The sequence below is a fragment of the Takifugu flavidus genome, chromosome 1 (assembly GCF_003711565.1).
Source record: "Takifugu flavidus isolate HTHZ2018 chromosome 1, ASM371156v2, whole genome shotgun sequence".
NCBI lineage: Eukaryota > Metazoa > Chordata > Actinopteri > Tetraodontiformes > Tetraodontidae > Takifugu > Takifugu flavidus.
In genome coordinates this window covers 13,170,155-13,187,366 of record NC_079520.1, presented here as the reverse complement: position 1 = coordinate 13,187,366, position 17,212 = coordinate 13,170,155, and the positions used below count along the sequence as shown (strand labels likewise).

Below are 17,212 nucleotides of genomic sequence, written 5' to 3'. Positions count from 1 at the left end.
GCAGGGAGAAGCGTCCCTCCAGTGGGAGACATCTAAAAGCTCATGTGGAATTCATTCTTGTTTTCCGAGCTTTAAACTGGATTCTAAGCATCATACTTAGAGGAAACCAAACAGATTGGGCTGAATGTCCACCTTTCAAAGATACACTGAGTCTAAACCCAGCCGAGATGAGGCAGGAGTTCCTCAGGGATGGCTGTGAATGTTGATGACTGACAGCCATGATGGTGACCTGACCCCCAATCTGACCTCTCAGGAGGGATCTGAAAATGTCCACCAATGGCCTCCATCCCGTCCGAGAGGCCTTGAAACGATCCGCAGAGAAGAATGAGAGAATATCCACAAATCCTCAGGTTTAAAGCCTTCAGAAGACTGGAGGCTGCAACTGCTGCCACAGGTATTTCAACAAAATACTGAGTCAAGACTGAAGCCACTGGTGTCAGTTCAGTAATGCTGTTTTTATGTTGCCATTCTGGAGTATTGTCTGTAGACAATAGAGAACATTTGAGGTTATTTGATTTAACTTGAGGCGGTTACATAACAAAATGTGAAAAAAGTGAAAGGCTCTGAGAAGGTTCCAGCCGCCCCGTATGGCGGCGTTACTCTCCTACTGTCACTGGCTGACGGCTCGATCTTCTGTATGATCGTGGTCACACCCATGTCTGCTATATGATCTTGCCTGTAGTCCTAAAGGCCAGTTTGGCTTTTAAATTACAGAAGAAATTAACAAAAAAAACACTATTGTGGAATATAAAAATCAATATAACATAAACCGTGTATGTGGCATCTGTATGTAGGAAAAGCCAATTGTGTCTGGGGTCTTTCAAAGGTTATTTAAACACGCAAATGAAAGTAATCACCATCAATTTTTTGGCATTTTTTTGGCATTTAGGCACTGATTCTCTGACCTAAGCCCGGTAATCGATACCTTTATTACAATGTATCCACACAGAGCAAAGTCTACTGTCACTGATCCTGCGAGTGTAATGGCTCACCAGTGAAACCTCGTACACCCACTCTACACCCATTCTAGTTCATTATGACGTAAGTCAACTTACAGGTCTTTCAGCACTCCTCCCTCCTTAAAAAAAAAAAAAACCTGGCCAATAATTTGGAGGCGACGGTACCATTAACACTTCTGATGTCAAAACCAAGGAAGTCTAAGTAGAGAGGAACACATTCTTTAATTGTTGTCTGAAGCCACACCTTTGGGTGGCCTTGGAATCTCTCCCGGCAAGGTTAAAAGACAGAGGTGTGACACAGACATGTGAATGTAAAGTGCAGGCGGACGGACAGAGAGCTCAGTGGGAGTTTACAGCCTTTCTGCCCAGCGAGTCGCAGCTGTCTCTGCAGGTATGTATGTCAGCCTTTGACTTCTTTAAGATTTTATGTGTCCTTTTGAAAAAGGTGCCACATTTTACTGAGTTCTGACTTCAAGGTGGGATACTTAGTCCTCAGGTGATCCTGGAGACACAAGACATGCTGTTAACTAGACTGTGTGACACTGTTATTAATACATACAGTGTGCTAAAGCACTGCGTAGCTTCAAGAAAGACCGGTCGACTGTGGACATTTAAAGTTTAACACTTAAACAACTGCAGAGCCCAAACAGTAATAAGATATAACACTTTCATTCCTCTTCAGCTCTGATTTCCTTGAGTGGGCCATTGAGTAACCAACATCATTTTACCGTGAACTGTTTTATTAGGCTGTGTATTTTCAATATTTGTGGATTCATTAACGCTTTTTGCGTTTCTAACACTGCGTGTAAGAATCACTCGGGCCAACAGCAGGAATCAGACACGGCTACATTTCAAGCAGCAAAATGTGCTCTTCTGATAATCTGTTGCTCCAGGCTGCAGCAGGTCCTTGTGTTTAAAAAATGTCTTTCATGGTGGGTGTGTCCCATCAGTACAGTTCAAGACAAACCAGTTTGCAGCTGAAGCGATGAGTCTGTAGTTGAGCTGAAGTTCAGGCTACTCGACTAATCCAGTGTAAAGGTGACTTCAGCCTAATTAAAGGTGAAAGAATGTGCAGCGTGATTCCCTTCACTGTGCAGGATTGTGAAACCTCTCAGTCCACAGTGCCACCATGTGGTTAATACCCACCAAATTCATCATCTCAATGATTCTTATTTCCCTTCCACAGGTTAAAAACATGAGCAAGTATTCAACATGTAAGTACACCAAAATATATTTTTACACGTGCAAATCTTCCTTTTGCCAAATATCACCATGTTAACTGTACAGAGCCTCCATGCTGCTGTGTGCAGGGTGTCAGTCTGCCACTTACTGTTGATGTTTTACAGTGTTGGAGGGCAACAGTTGAAACACAGCCCAAGGCTGATGTAGACAAAATTAATAAATATACCATGAATTATGTCAGATAAATAGAGAAAAACAACATGGATTATTGTGCTTGGATGTCGTGTCATGTTTGGATCAGAGATGATCACATTGCTCTGTCTGCAGCCAAAAGCTACTCTCTGCTGAGTGACAGCAGCTGGATCAAGAAAGCAGAGGATGAGAATGAAATCATAGAGTAAGTTCTGCCAACGCGGCTACTGACGTACCTGCAAAGCTAAACTACATGTTGTGTGGTATTCGTTTTGTGTCAGGAGACACTTCAGTTAGGGAATTTGGGTGTGACACAAGTCACAAGTCACACCCAAATTTTGATGACATTTTTTTCTTTTCACATTCCATTGTCAACTTACTGTGTCATTTCCCCTTCAGTTTTCAGTAAATTAATCTTTTAATGGTTCCGCTCCTCTAGCCGAGACAACAACTTTGGGGTTTCTGTTTTAAGCCACTACAAATCGAATGAAACTCTGAGGTATAGACAGATCTTTCAGCTTTGCCTGAACAATAGATGCAGTTTTGGTGATGTCTCACTGTTAGCATGGCTTATCTTCACCTACAGTCCCGAGCCTGACGCCTTCACTACTACTACTTCCACACGCTCCGCATCTGTGCAGGCCCTCGCCAAGAGGTATTTGGACTTACCGCACTCTTATTACCTTCCAGGGAATCTTATAGAAAATATAAATCGAGGTAAAGTGACAGACTGAACAACTTGATCTTGCCTGTTGTCTTATCAGATTCAGTGCCAGCGAAGACGACCTGGGCAGCAGGTTTGCACATTATTTATTTAGTCATAATTTTTGTCCTGTTCTGTCAAGATGCCTTCAGTGACATGACCGCAAATGTGGCTTAAAACATTTTATATTCCCTCTGAAGCGACTCTCCCACAGGCAGATCATCCTACACCAGAAGGTACATTTCCATACTGGTGGAAGTGGTGCAACATCATTTACTGTTTCTAGGAGATAGGATGTCAGTAGACAGAAGTTTAATTTGCTTTGTTTTTTATTTCTTTAATTGTGCAGCTACACAACCCGGACCTGCAGGGATGAACCCGGATCCAGGTGCACATGCCAGTCACCAGAAAAGGAAAAAACAGTATTTAAGAACTCCGTTTTAAGATGTTTTCCTCTTTTAGCACAACAACTACAACTGTGACCAACAATGGAACCAGTGAGACCACCATCACCACCACCACCCAGACCCTGAGGTAGAGAAAGCAACGCATCGCTTCATCACACAATGAGTCGGTGCCACTTTGTTAATCTTCTTTCCCCCACAGATCCTCTGTCATTGGTTCTCCCACCCAGACCTTCAATGAACGAGTCAAATCCTCGAGCAAAGGGTAAAAATATTTGGAACTTAACAAATAATGTAGAAATATTGCACCATATTTTTACATCAACAATATGTCAATGGACCGATAGATGGGTTACCATCATAAATGATACATGCATGTTTCACCTGTGTAAAACTACCTTCACCCCAGTGATGAGTCTCCAGAATTGATTCATTAAACATAAAAGAGGTCACTTGATTTAGGTTACCTGATATAGCTAAAGCAGAAGGGTTCTCGGTTCAAAACATGGAAGTATGGACAAAACATGGAACGTGTCCTGGTAGTAGGGGGCGGCGCCACCATCAGAGCACTGCCGCGGTACCCTTGAGCAAGGTACCAAACCCCCAAATGCTTATATAGGGCCCTGGATGAGCTGGGTACTTATCAGGGGTGGACCCCGTCTTCACCCATATGCATGAAAGGGTTAAAATTGCTGATTTTATGCTTTGCAAACAAAGTGTCTAAAATGAAATGGCTGATAAAACTCTAATCCAGGCCATAATACTCAGGTTACTCACAAACCGAAAGAACCACTGAGAGATAATTAGATAATAATAAGTAGAATACCTTCATCATACACCTGTGTTTGTATTTCTGTGTAGCGCGGAGGACAAACTTTACCAGACACTTATCCCTTCCTCTATCAAGGGGGATTTCTCACCCAGTGACAGGTGACATTTCTATTCAAGCTTTAACAGTCACTCCAGGGAGTGAGTAATTATGGGCTATAATAAGATATATTTTTCACAGCCAAAAGACTGTCTCCTCTACTGAGACCGTGAGAGTGAGTAGCATCTCTGACAGTAGGTGAGTCGTACCCAAATTAGGTAAACTAAGAGGCATTTCTTAACTAACATTTTTAAAATACACTAATATCACTATTTCTAGCAGAGAGGAGAAAACAGAACTCAGATTTCACAGCCTTTAACCTTACAAAAATATATTGTCCTGTCCTGTGAGCCAACAAGCTCCCAGTGTTACCGCTGAAATAACTAATATCTATATCCCCCGATAAAAACAGGTAATACAGCTTTAATTAATCATGTCATTAATCCCTCCCTAATTCCTTTTTAATGTCACTTCATATGCGTCGACTAACTGGCAATCCAGATTTTCTGCAGTTGTGTGACTTACGTGTGTTATGTGTGTTATTTCTGTTCTATGCAACACTGTCCAGGACAGCAAACACTTGAATGCACCACTAGCGTAACCTGTGTTTGTGTTTAGTGCGGAGGACAAGCTGTACGACACCCTCCTCCCCTCAACCATCAGGACTGATTATTCCCCCACAGACAGGTGAGACTCATCTAATCCCACCACAGAACATGATTTATATAAGAAATCTGTCATCAGACTGTAAGAAGTTGTGTTCCGTCTCTACAGCAAAACATCTGTCTTCACCTCAAAGACTGTGACAGTGAAAAGCAATCCTGATGAGTGAGTTTGCTCAACTTCCACCTTCTTAAAAAAAAAGGATCAAAACCATTATTCCTTGTTATTTTGTCACCAGGGATGACCTTAAAACTACAACCATCACCAGGACACCCTCTACGTAAGAATCTTTCATTTATATATATATATTAACGCAACTGTTACCATAGATTTAATATATTTCTGGATCTCTATAGTCCCGAGGATCAACTGTATGACACACTGCTGCCTAGATCAATTACATCTCCTAACGGGTGAGAGGCTCCTTTCATTCCTCGTACATTTAGACCAGTCAAAGGTACCAAGGTCATCACAGTTAAACCAGTTTAGCCTGTTTTGATCTGACATTTTCTTTTCTGCCATTCAGGGAACAGACCTCCTCGTTCTCCACCCGTAGAACCAGCAGGTAAACTTGCCAGGAATGCGCGGTTCCTTTTTCAGAACATTCAGAAATGAAGTTTTACTTATTGATGCAGCGGTGCAGAGTAGTCGGCACAGTCACTTCACGGTGGGAAGGTTTTGGGTTCAAGCCCAGGTCAGGTCTCTCAGGGTGAAATTCTCATGCTCCTCCTGTGCTTGCGGTTCAGTTTTCTCTTGATAATTCTTTTTAAATGAACATAAAGTTGATGCGAGGCTGCTGATAACCAGTCCTTTATGGAAACCCCACTGTCTTTGTTTGACACGCAGCTACAGCTCGTACACTGACGACAGTCCCACCACCCGCACCACCTCCTACACCATCAGCAGCAGCAGGCCCAGGTAAGATTACATTATTTTCTGAGAAATCCCTCAAATTAGGACTTGAGGCGCCGGACTCACTCACCCCTTCTGTCTGTCCGCAGTGATGACTTCACCTCTGACCAGAAAAGATACTCCTACACCAAATCAAGCTCCAGGTAAGAGGAGGGGCAAAGATTGAATATTTTCTTTCCATCTTAAAAATGCTTTACCCCACATGTGTTCTTTTCTTTCACTTTCTCTTAAAGTTACAATGATATCTCAAGTCCCACATCCTCCATCATAACAACCAGGACCAGCAGGTATTTGCTAATACTGGTTGAATGTAAATGTGCCTTAATGCTGTGAAGTAACCTGATCTCTGATACCTGCATGTCTCTGAGCAGGTCTGACGACATGCTTTCAGATCCATTCTACACGAGGAGCTCCTCTGTGAGGTCTGACAGGTAAAAATGTGTGAAATTTTATTCAACTTTGCTTCTTATGGAAAAACAATTGATGATTTAAAGTTAAACTCTTCCAAACAGAATGACACATTCCTAATACTGAGCCACAGTTGTAGTAGGACTCATTGGACCAGAAAGTGTGATTTCTAACATAAACCAGCGTTCATGATGGAAGATTAAATAGAATTTTTTTTAAAAAACACAATATGATGATTTCCTGGTGATATTCTTACTATTCTGTTAAACAGAATCGTGCATGAGAAAGACCTGTGCACCCAGTGCCGCAAGCCCTTCGATGGCACTGCCAAGATGGTCCTGCCTGAGATGAAGATCAACTGTCACGCTACCTGCTTTAAAGTCAGCACATTTGCTTCTTCTTTTAAGCACAAAACTGACTTGAATGACATCAACATTTTTAATTCAATGCCTAAATTAATCAATTAAATACACTGAACTGAGCTAGAAACAATAAAACTGCTATCTGAGGTACCAAGGACAAACTATAACACTGACTTGTCATTTTATATGCTAGTTAGCACAAGTGAAGCACTGAGTACGGTACTTCAGCAGAAATGAGATTCTTTCTTTGTTTACAGTGAACGCCCGTGTGTATATTGATCCCCCAGAGTGTTTGCTTGTGTTTGCAGTGCGAGGTGTGTAACAGCACCCTGGGCCACATGAAGGCTGGGGACAGCCTGTGGATCTACAGGAGCATGGTGCACTGTGACAACTGCTTTGACATCACCAGAGGTATATAAAAACAGCCATTTAAATCCTTACCATGTCTGAAATCACACGCTTGTCCACTTCTCCTTACTCACTATATAGGCAGCAGGGTTAAGTGCACTCACTCACAAGCTAAAACCCATTTAAACACTTCATAGTGCTGATGAATATGATAATGGTCATCTGTTTGTTGATGTACTACAGTAGCTTTAACAATTAACTATGCCATGTGCCTAGTTATGCTTATTAAATCTGATTTTGAATTATGATTTTATTTTTCCTCACACAGAGAAATGGCGACACTAACTCCACCCCCCCCAAGTCATGACTGGAGAAACAAGCATAAAGATAAGGAGATTTACAGCTAATGGTGTGGGTTAGGTAGACTATGGTGTGCTTATATGTTGTGTGTTATATGGAAGCTGAAAAAGGTTGTCATTTTACACATTATTAGTTACATTTGGAGTTTTTTTAAGCAATCATAGCATACACACGTATGGACGTGTGAGCAATGATTTCTGTACCTCAGGCCATTCTTTTTCACAAGTCTGAAAGATTATTTCTAGGGGGTTTTCGACACACATGTGATGTAACTGTACATGTATATCACCATATATGTGTATGTATGTAGAAAACTGGGGAATTCTAATGGAATGTAATCAACGTATTGTGATATTTCAGGGCCGGGGGCTTGTTCTTTGTGCAATAAAAGTGATTCTGCTAATTATTGTTGTAATCAATATTTGAATTTGCCATTTTAATTTTAAACTCCAAGGCACTGACTTCAAAATTTGAATTTTATACCATCTAAAATTCCAGAACATTTGCATAATAGGTGATGTTACAATGGGGAAAAAAACAGGCTGACAGTTACCTTGGAACACAATAACCTGCACCAACTTTCATCATTATAGTGATCATGGCCTTTATTCCATGCTCAAAAGTCCAGGTAAAAACGACTAAATCATTATGCTGAGACAGAGACGTTTAATAGACGGATTAAACAGGTTAAATATTTAAAAAATAAAAACACATTTACACCGCTTGATTGACAGACTGGAGAAATGATCTGTCTCATCCTGTCTAAAGCATCGAAGCACCACCAAAATGTGACAATAATGGAGGGATAGAGGATCGTGGAAAATCTTATCGTACATGTTCCATTTTTATGTCAAACTGTCAAAACCATGGCATAAAGGTACCAACAGCGGCAAAAGTGTCCGTCTATCACACGGACTTCCTCGACGGTGGTGTGATGGGAGCTGAACTCCAGCCTGCTGACCAATAAGGTGCGAGCTGAGCATCATCCGGCAGCAGCAGCAGCATCATCAGGGTAGCAGCGTCTCCTCACGGCTTCAATCCGGATCCCTCCTTCCAGCAGAAGCAGGAGCCTCCGCAGACAGGCCGCGCTCTCTCCGCCCCCCCTCTCAATGTTCTTGTTACCAGATGGAAGCAGAGGTGTTGAGCCCCCAGATGATGGCAGACGTCAGTGGTAACAGTAAAATCACCAACGCGGAGCTGGAGGTGTTGAAGCTCCAGGAACTGGTGCGAAAATTGGAGAAGCAGAACGAGCAGCTGCGGACCAGAGCGAGGGCTGGAAACAACTGCTCCGTCGGCCCTCATCTCCAGACCCCGCTGGCGTGTCTGCACGGAGGAGACGCGTCGAGCCCAAGCGACAATTTCTCCGCCAGATTCGGACTGTCGAGCCCGACACAGACGTATCCGGGCTCCTCCGGTGCCCGGGGGTCGCCGGAGGAGCCGTTCGCTTATTTCCAGCCGAGCTCGGTGTCTCCCGACGCCGCCGAGGAGCGCGGCGGCACCGACGGACCGACTGTTTTGGATGAGGTGGATGTTTTGGACCTCAACGTCGTGCTGCCGGTCGTGGACCCGGATAGCTGGTGAGTGCACGGTGTGGATCCTCGGCGTGCATGTGTTTTGCAGACAGTAAACAGCGGGCTTTGTGTTCCTCTGACCCCAGCGGGCTTTTTTAGGCCACAGCATGGACGCCTGCTTTTAAAATGGGGGACGCAAACTTGGACAGACACTTGTGGGGTATCACCAAAGCCTCACTGTCATCGAATTCAGTGCATCTTTTCTTTCCTGCATCTTTTTTTTTTTTTTTACAATCACTTCTTGGGGAGCAGAAGATGCATGGATGACGATTTAAGGCTAAAGGAACCATTTACATAATCAGAAGGCTCCGTGTCTTTGTTTTAATTCCTTAACTTAGGTGTGACACAGCTGCAGGCAGAGATTTTAACGAAATTAATATAATTTTAAAAAATGAATTTCCTTGTCTGTGGCTTTGTTCAAGATACGTTATTCATGGAAACATTTTCTTTTAAATTAGAACAGGAGAAGCGGCCAGTATTGATCCTATACTGGGGATGCATATGGTCAACTACTGCAGTTTTGTGACATTAGTTGTAATTCTACACCATCACGCCCTCTTACTGGCCATACAATTGATTTTCCTGGTGCCATCGACCTACTGATGCTAGCAGACAAGCGAGAAAAACAGATTCAAGGCGAGCTTTGCCTATCCCACAATGCATCATGCAGGCAGCGTCTATTCAGAGCGAGACAGAAGTAGGATGAATTTAGAAACAATGACCCCCTTCAGCCTGTGATCAAACCACTCGGCTTCACATGTAGCGCTCCGTCGCCGCAGGCTGAACTACTTTGAAGCACGTATCTGCTGACTTATGTAGCTCACACACTGACACGCTGACTGCTGAACCGTTTTCAGCTTCCTGCATCAGATTTGATGGCGTGGAAAATGCAGCACACTTCTGAGCGCACTAATGGGATCCAACCCAGTAAATCAGCATATCTTTACCCCATTTAACAAAGGAATTTAGCACAGTTGGTGCAAAATGGGATTTGTCGGGTGACTGTGTTGGACGTTGTTCACAGAACGTATAATAAATGTGTTATAATGGAACAACAGCATGTGTATTTATGTCAAATAGAGGTAATATACAGAGCCGCTATGTAAAAACATGTAGCATAAATTCACCTTTCCCATTCAAACTTGAGCATTTCTCCTGAATTCAAATATTGCTCCTGTAAAAATGTAGTACTCCATGTTTGCGTGATTGACCTAATAAATTGGCCTAATAAAAGAAACAGTTTTTGCTGGAAGGCAACATAATGGTCTAAATTGTGGCTTGTGTTCTGTGGTCTAGGCTCTATGTGAGTCCCAAAGCTAAGCTGCAGGAGGAGAGCATCCTCGGCACTCTCCAGTGGTGCAGGCAGGTACTGGACCACCCTGGGCCCGAGGCGGAACTGGCCAAGATGACCCTCTGTCACCGACTGGACCAGGGTACAGTGCTCAGCTCTCCACTTTGAATAACAACTATGTGCTGCCACATCTGCACATCTGTCTTTCCAACACGTGATCTAAGCTTAATCACAAAATGGCTGCGTGTGGAGGAGGATTCCTGCAGAAGGATGCTGAACCACCCCCGTGTGTCTGACAGGCAGAAGTCATTTCACTGATTTGTTGTTGCTATTTTAAAGGAGCGATCAATAGATATATACTTTAATGCATAAAAATAGGATAGAAGTGCGGCATTGTAGTCTTTATATTGATCCTCGTCTCCTGGGCCTTCATGCGTATCACATGATGGGTTTTTTTTTAAATCCCAGCACAATGATGCTTTTAAACTGGAAGCTTTGCAAGCCTTCCTTAAAAGCATCTATATTCTGGTAATTAGTATGCCTCTCTGTGACATTAGCCTGGTTTGAGATTTGGTGCTTCTCTCTTCCCCTCTTAGACAGGGATACCGTTTCCATAGAAACCTTGCTTACATTAACTGGATTTGAGGCAGTTTTGCACAGCACCCACTGTTCTCGCAGCCCAACTCTTGTGATGTCAAACAGCTTATTCTCCTGTGCGTTCTGAATATTCTGAGACATATTCTGTAATTTCTGTTCATCTGCTGGATCTTTTGTGATGAAGTGTCAAATATTCTGGATTATCACTTTGTGTGGCTCAGAGCTCTAATTTTGCTCTCTAGTTGTATTTAGTGAAGGTTGAATGTCTTCCTATAAATCATAAATGTGTTTTCTCTGAGCCACATTAGATTTTGTGCGTATATATTTATGATTACTCTAATATTTGCTGAACATTGTTATGTTGGGAATGACATTCACACCACTACACTGTACACAACTTACTCCTGACTACTGTAGGTAAATAGAGTGAATGTCCATAATAAGACATAAAAGCTGTGATAAGATGTATCCCACAATGCATTTCACCTTTGGCCCCTTGAAAAGTACATGCATCATAGAACAGGCGTCCAAGTCTACGCCTGCTTAAAGAGTGTAGAGCAATGGCTACATTTCAAATCACTGCATTATTTACGAAAGAAACGATGCAGCCGCCACTGTTTGAATAATTAAGTAGAGACATTAAAATAGAATCAAATCCTGGACAATTTAATTGTACGAGAGCCACAAACAGTTTTCCATCGAATCCACGTTATTCACACAGTAGTCACACCCAAACTGCCTCCCCCCCTAAAGGGTTCTCCTTTTCACAAACTCCAATCTGGTCACCCTAAATAAACCACTTGTCCACTGTCTGCAAAGTCTTTCTTGACATCTTAAACACGACAGGGGCTTAACTGTTGACATAAAATGAGGATGGAGGACCCTTTGCCACTTCAATCCACTTTACAAAAATATCTGGTGTGCTACACTGTGCTCCCAGCATCTTGTGCTGAGATAATTGACAATAATGACAGGGAAGGAGAGCTGTAGTTTTAACAGCTGCACTCCTCCAGCCTCCTGGCTCTCAATCAGCACTCCGTCGTCACTCATGTCGTCTGACCCACTAACGAACCACAGGCACAAAAACAAACTCTTGACCCTAGCATGTTAACTACCAGCAACACAAGCTGAACCTTCAGCTAGGGCAGGGTAGTCCTCAACACGTTCAGTTAAGTGAAGCCACTGTATGAAGTGCACATAGAAAAGCACAAACATTTCATGTTTTATGCGTTTTTTAAAAACGTGTAGTTGCAAACTGTCACTCAATATCGGCTTCAAACATATAACAACTAATCAAATCAAAGTCATAACAACTACCGGTAATAAAGTACACTATAAATCATTTCATTGCAGCACATTTGAGCATTTTCTGTGATTTGGGGATGGGATGTAACCTACATCCACAATCCATGCTTATCTCAAGATCCCTTCAAAAATCTGCAGTTTAGCCCAATATGCTGCAGAAGTAAGCTGCATGAGCCTCCTCCACCCAAGCTGTAAAGCAGTGATTTAAAACATCAATACTCATCTGTAAAAAGCAGATTAACATGTGTCAAAATATAATCGATGCACTATAATCGTCTGTGGGAGCGTAGCCGTATGTGTGTTGCACGGTGAAGCAATCTGACTAACGTGTTATCTGCCACTAATCTTGTGTCCAGCTAAGCGGAGACGAGGAATATCCTCCGTTCGACCATACAGCTGCATAGAGGGGCTCTCTACCCTCAGCTGCCCCATCCTGCCTTACCCGAAATCTGCTGCACTAACAGAGCCTGCAGGTAACTCATGTTGCCACCCAGTTTTCCCTAATAATTTAACATTTTTATTTATTCACTGATACATTCTTTCATACTTGATGTGTACATTGAATCCAGTTGAGAAGAAGAGTAGCTTTAAAACAAAGGAAACTAACCCTCGACAAAAAATGAAGCCTATTTTGTCTTGACGCTCGGTGCTGCCTCTTTATTCAGAAAACACCATTTCTCCGTCGTATATCCAAACCTTTAAACTCATAAACCCAAATTAAATTCACATGTTGTCACGGCAGCAACTGTGCAAAGTAATGAGAGCAGAGAGCCAAAATTGTCTGCTCCATCTAAAATAAGTCAGGCGATCCATGTAGGAGCATAACCCAGATTCTGGAACAACCTTTCACTCACAGTTTATCAGATTGCTGCAAATTAAACAGAAGCGATTAAAAAGTTGGGCCCTCAGACAGACAGATAAAGGAAAGAAGGCTGAAAAAGAAGCTGCCTTCGCTTTGCCAGATCAAATAAATCTACTGTAAACTGTAAATCTAGATGTCATGTGATATTTGAAACAGCTTCTTTTCGTTTCTAGAGTTTTTTTTGTCTTCTCTAAATTGACTTCACATTGATCATAATAATAGCAATCCCAATAATGGGTCACCTAGCATCTGCATTGATTGAGGCTGTTCATGGCTGATCACTAGTGTCCCCCCCTTCTCCAGCCACGCTGCCCTCCTCCAATCAGCCGTTTCTCCAGCCCAGACCCAGCTGCAGCCTCACTGACAGGACACCCACCTTCCTGTCGAACTCCACACTCCACAGTAAGATGGCTCTCGCTCTGGTGTCGCTCTGCGCCTCCTCGTCCTTGGCTCTCGTTTCTGCTGCCTCGTCTGGCATAAGTCACGAGTCATTCTGTGCCTTTAGATGCGGGTCGCCGGCATGCTGCGATCAGCCCCCAGTCTTCCCTGGACAGCGAGGTCGGTGTGTCAGAGTTGGAGGATGACGCCATCTCGATGAGTTACAAACTGCAGGACATGACAGACGTGGAGGTCATGGCTCGACTTCAGGAGGAGAGTGAGTTGACTAGTTTAAACGCCCCATTAGAGGGGCAGGAAAATGAATCTGCTTGTTCTTAATTCAATTCTTCTTAATAGTAATGACAAAAATAAGAACAAAAAGTTTTTTTATACCAAGTTTGACAGCAGTCGATGAATAAGGGACCAGGTTCTCCTCCAGTTGCCTGTAAGCCCTGATCTACCTCCTTGCAGGTCTCCGACAGGACTATGCTTCTACCTCAGCCACAGCCACAGCCAGCCGCCGAAGCTCCAGCTTCTCCTTGCACTCCCTCAGGCGCAGCGAGATGGATCTAGAGGAGGAGGACGAGGAAGACGAGGGTTACGACCAGCTCCCTCCTCCCCAGCCTCGACTGTTCCGCACAGGCTCTATGCAGCGGGGTGGCCTGCCACATTCTCACACCTTCTCCAGTATAAGAGACTGCAAACGCAGCACCACCACCTCACAGTTCTCACTGAGCGGACTGTCCCAGTACTCTGGACCCACCAGTCTGACCACAGAAACACACACGCCCTTCAGGAATAGCATAGGTGAGTGGTTTTCCTTCATGTGAAGGTTTTAAATCCCAAAATGTCCTCTTAAAAATCAGGCACAAATGTTTGTATAATCTTTATAATCTGGCAACAAATTCTCAGTCTAAGTCTGATCTTGAAACGTTGCACTATTTTGTCAGATTTCTCTGTCGTTTGCTGCATTTATTTCAGCTCCTTTTTTTGCAGTATGATGTTGCTTTAACCTTGATCTGTGATGAAGACAGTGTGTTTGTGGCAATGACTGCCAAATGTAGCATTTAACCCAAGAGATAGAAAATAATATTTTGGTTGGCGCACACCAAATAACCTCATAGTGAGATTTTCTTGAATATCTTTTGGATAACTTAAAAGATATATGTGGAATGTGAATCCTTCACAAACATAAAGTGAAGCATGCAGCTTTGTATTTAAATAATAACACTGAAATTTTTTCAGGTTGCCGTATCAGTACTTTGGCTAAAATATCTAGATCTCTTTGTCCTAGTTCCAGAAAGGAATATATTTGTCTGTTATAAATGAAAGCCAAAACCACCCAGGCTTACCAAATCTACCATGTGTGATCTGTTGGTGTTAATATATAGACACGCTACGGAGAAGCATGCCAAACCTGATTCGCACTCCCAGCATGTCCAGTGTTCCCAGTATTCCTTGCCTGGTTTCCCCTATCAACCCATCTTCCCAAGGCCCTTCCTCCTTGCCAACTATATCCTCCCTCCGGAGCAGCCAGAGCTTTGATTCATCCAATGGGCTCACACGACTCCAGTCCTCCAGTAAGACTCTTTTCCTACAGTCTGTGAATCACTCAGTGCTTACAGCTCGTTTTTAAGCAAATGTACAGCTTTGGTTTTTGGAAGTCATGTCATGACAGATGCCTAATTCAAATTCTGAGGTTAGATTTGTTTCCTTTGTCTCCTTGATGTCTTTCAGTCCCTTCCCCTGGTCAGCTCAGCCAGCGTGTCCAGAGTGTGGGCAACTTCCCCACCACACCCCGACACCCTCTAAAAGCGACCGCTTACGTGAGCCCCACTGTGCAGCAGGGCCCCAGCCCCAGCTCACTCTCCACGTCAGTCAGTCTGCACTCCATCCCCAGCAGTGTAGCACTGGCCCAGCCCATTAAAGCCAGCAGCACTTTGGTACCACAGCCCATGAAAGCCAACATGAACCCCTCAGCTGTCCCTCGTAGTTCTCTTCCTCGTCCGGCCTCCTTTGTAGGAACAAGTGGAGTTCCACGTGCAAGCAAAATTACACAACCTACACGCAGGTGAGACCAGAAAACTGAATACTGATCAGTTTGATATTATTTATTCCTCATTGAATGAACTAATGTTTTTCTGAATTTAAATCCCAAAGAATATACAGAATGTTCATATTAAAGCAATATAGACATATTCTAGGATTTTTATCCTTTTCTGGCAAAGGAGATAAATGGGAGATAAATTATCATAATGCTATTATTTGATCGTGTACATACGCTTAATTTGGACTGTATCGCCCCCTAGTGGTCTTTGATATTTATTTATTCCTAATCATAGTACAGGAAATAGCCACATTAAAGATAACTGAGTGAAATTGATTTGACTGTCCAGACAGAGCTGTTGGAAATAGAGGAATAATGCATGTTTTTCCTTACATTTGTTTGCAGTTTGTTGACTCCTCCAAAGGGCTTGGCTGCACTCAGTGCCCTGAGGGACGGAAGTTGGAAAGATGGCTGCTACTGAATCCAAATAAACATGAAGTGCACAGGACCCTACTGATTTGAAACTGTGGTATCAGGAGGGCCCAGTCTTGGGTTATGACCCGAGAGAGTGACTGTTAATGTTTCTGAAAGGCACTACTCTTTACTGAAAGACAAAATAGTGACTGAGAAGAGTACGGGTCCAGCAGGCTGGATCTATACTATGCTACCTGCTTCAACTTAAACTCAAACACTAAATTGTCCTGGCAATATTCTGAATATCAGTTGTTAATTATGAAATGGATCTTCTTGTGTGAAATGTGTGTGTTTTGCTTTGTTTTTAATTACTTATCTTGGGTAGTTAAGGTTTTAATTAAACAGAACAAACGTTATTCCCTGGTTTAAAGTTTAGGGTTTTAAAAAAAAAGCCACTCAATTGAACGTGCAGTTAATCCTGTGACTAATCCTGTGATTTTTTGCCCCCCCAGACTATGGTGTCAGATATAAGTATTTACACATTGTTACATTTTGTGCCTGATAAAAATGAGTATTTTTCATATCACAGCACTTTTGATCAAAACACATTACATGTCTGTCATCAATCATTTTAGGTAAGCATAAACGTGTTTTGATTATTGTTTACATCAATGGAAACATCTTTCCTTATTATTTTTTTTATAAACATAATCACTCCAGTGATATTGCACATAGAGCCCTGATGCTTTTTACGTATGTAAGGAGTTGAAAGAGGAGAGTGAGTTTTTACTGTGAATAAAAACCTTCAACAATAATTTTGCTGTATTGGTTGAGTATGTATACTGCCATACAAGAGTTTAGACAGATCTCAATATATGGATATCAAAATTTAAGACACTGGTTTCTTAAAAAAATATAAGGTAACCTGAACCCTTTGAAGCTGAACATTGTACATTATCTAGATACACCAATAACGAGCATTATTGGAAAAAAAAACTTTAAGTAAAACTGAGGGCATTTGTTTTGTTGGCCACATTTCTAATGAATGTGTTTTAACATGACAGCTGGATAATGTTTAAATGGCTTCTGTGTTGAGGGTTGCTTACTGTACCTTCAGGTAAATCTGTGTGATGTTTGGGACTTTGCAGGGCAGATGACTATCGTTGTTACGGAGTAATTTCTGACTTTTTCCAGTTTGGTTTTTAAAAACAGGTACTTGAATTTGACTAGAATTACTAAACAACTGGAAGTTGAGACAGGGATAAATGTTTTGGGTTTTTTTTAAGGATGCTATAATTAACTTGGAAGATGCTGCAGGAGATTTCCAGTCAAGCTTGATTTTAGTGGACCATTTTGGCTTGTGAACTTGGCTGAGCTGAAATAGGA

The 17,212-nt window shown here is 42.5% G+C and overlaps 2 protein-coding genes across 6 annotated transcripts; both read left to right on the top strand.

Moving 5' to 3' along the window:
• Nucleotides 1-1,091: 1,091 nt before the first annotated feature.
• scel (sciellin) lies at nucleotides 1,092-7,764 on the top strand. Of its 5 annotated transcripts, none has more exons than XM_057045840.1 (24): nucleotides 1,092-1,350; nucleotides 2,146-2,173; nucleotides 2,469-2,538; nucleotides 2,773-2,832; nucleotides 2,920-2,988; nucleotides 3,098-3,130; nucleotides 3,237-3,272; nucleotides 3,386-3,424; nucleotides 3,499-3,570; nucleotides 3,643-3,705; nucleotides 4,302-4,370; nucleotides 4,450-4,506; nucleotides 4,927-4,995; nucleotides 5,083-5,136; nucleotides 5,210-5,251; nucleotides 5,328-5,384; nucleotides 5,498-5,536; nucleotides 5,818-5,889; nucleotides 5,973-6,026; nucleotides 6,117-6,170; nucleotides 6,255-6,314; nucleotides 6,563-6,671; nucleotides 6,962-7,064; nucleotides 7,330-7,764. In XM_057045840.1, the coding sequence occupies exons 2-24, from the start codon at nucleotides 2,155-2,157 to the stop codon at nucleotides 7,344-7,346; spliced, it is 1,317 nt and encodes a 438-aa protein (XP_056901820.1). In that variant the 5' UTR covers nucleotides 1,092-1,350; nucleotides 2,146-2,154; the 3' UTR covers nucleotides 7,347-7,764. The 5 variants fall into 5 exon arrangements, with proteins under 5 accessions (XP_056901820.1, XP_056902008.1, XP_056902179.1 ...); XM_057045935.1 differs by lacking the exon at nucleotides 1,092-1,350 and adding an exon at nucleotides 1,912-2,018; XM_057046028.1 differs by lacking the exon at nucleotides 2,773-2,832.
• A 258-nt stretch (nucleotides 7,765-8,022) lies between these two features.
• On the top strand, nucleotides 8,023-16,641 carry slain1a (SLAIN motif family, member 1a). The gene is made up of 9 exons (XM_057045286.1): nucleotides 8,023-8,938; nucleotides 10,229-10,365; nucleotides 12,482-12,598; nucleotides 13,291-13,389; nucleotides 13,493-13,642; nucleotides 13,837-14,172; nucleotides 14,757-14,945; nucleotides 15,103-15,436; nucleotides 15,818-16,641. The coding sequence occupies exons 1-9, from the start codon at nucleotides 8,487-8,489 to the stop codon at nucleotides 15,891-15,893; spliced, it is 1,890 nt and encodes a 629-aa protein (XP_056901266.1). The 5' UTR covers nucleotides 8,023-8,486; the 3' UTR covers nucleotides 15,894-16,641.
• Nucleotides 16,642-17,212: the final 571 nt, after the last annotated feature.

Bases quoted from the DNA above. Each gene is read 5' to 3' on its own strand.
- slain1a (XM_057045286.1), top strand. From the start codon at position 8,487: ATGGAAGCAGAGGTGTTGAGCCCCCAGATGATGGCAGACGTCAGTGGT. The intron at 13,643-13,836 runs GTGAGTTGACTA...ACCTCCTTGCAG, and splicing joins GGCTCGACTTCAGGAGGAGA to GTCTCCGACAGGACTATGCT. The intron at 14,946-15,102 runs GTAAGACTCTTT...GATGTCTTTCAG, and splicing joins CACACGACTCCAGTCCTCCA to TCCCTTCCCCTGGTCAGCTC.
- scel (XM_057045840.1), top strand. The intron at 2,989-3,097 runs GTATTTGGACTT...TTGTCTTATCAG, and splicing joins GTGCAGGCCCTCGCCAAGAG to ATTCAGTGCCAGCGAAGACG. The intron at 5,252-5,327 runs GTAAGAATCTTT...GGATCTCTATAG, and splicing joins ATCACCAGGACACCCTCTAC to TCCCGAGGATCAACTGTATG.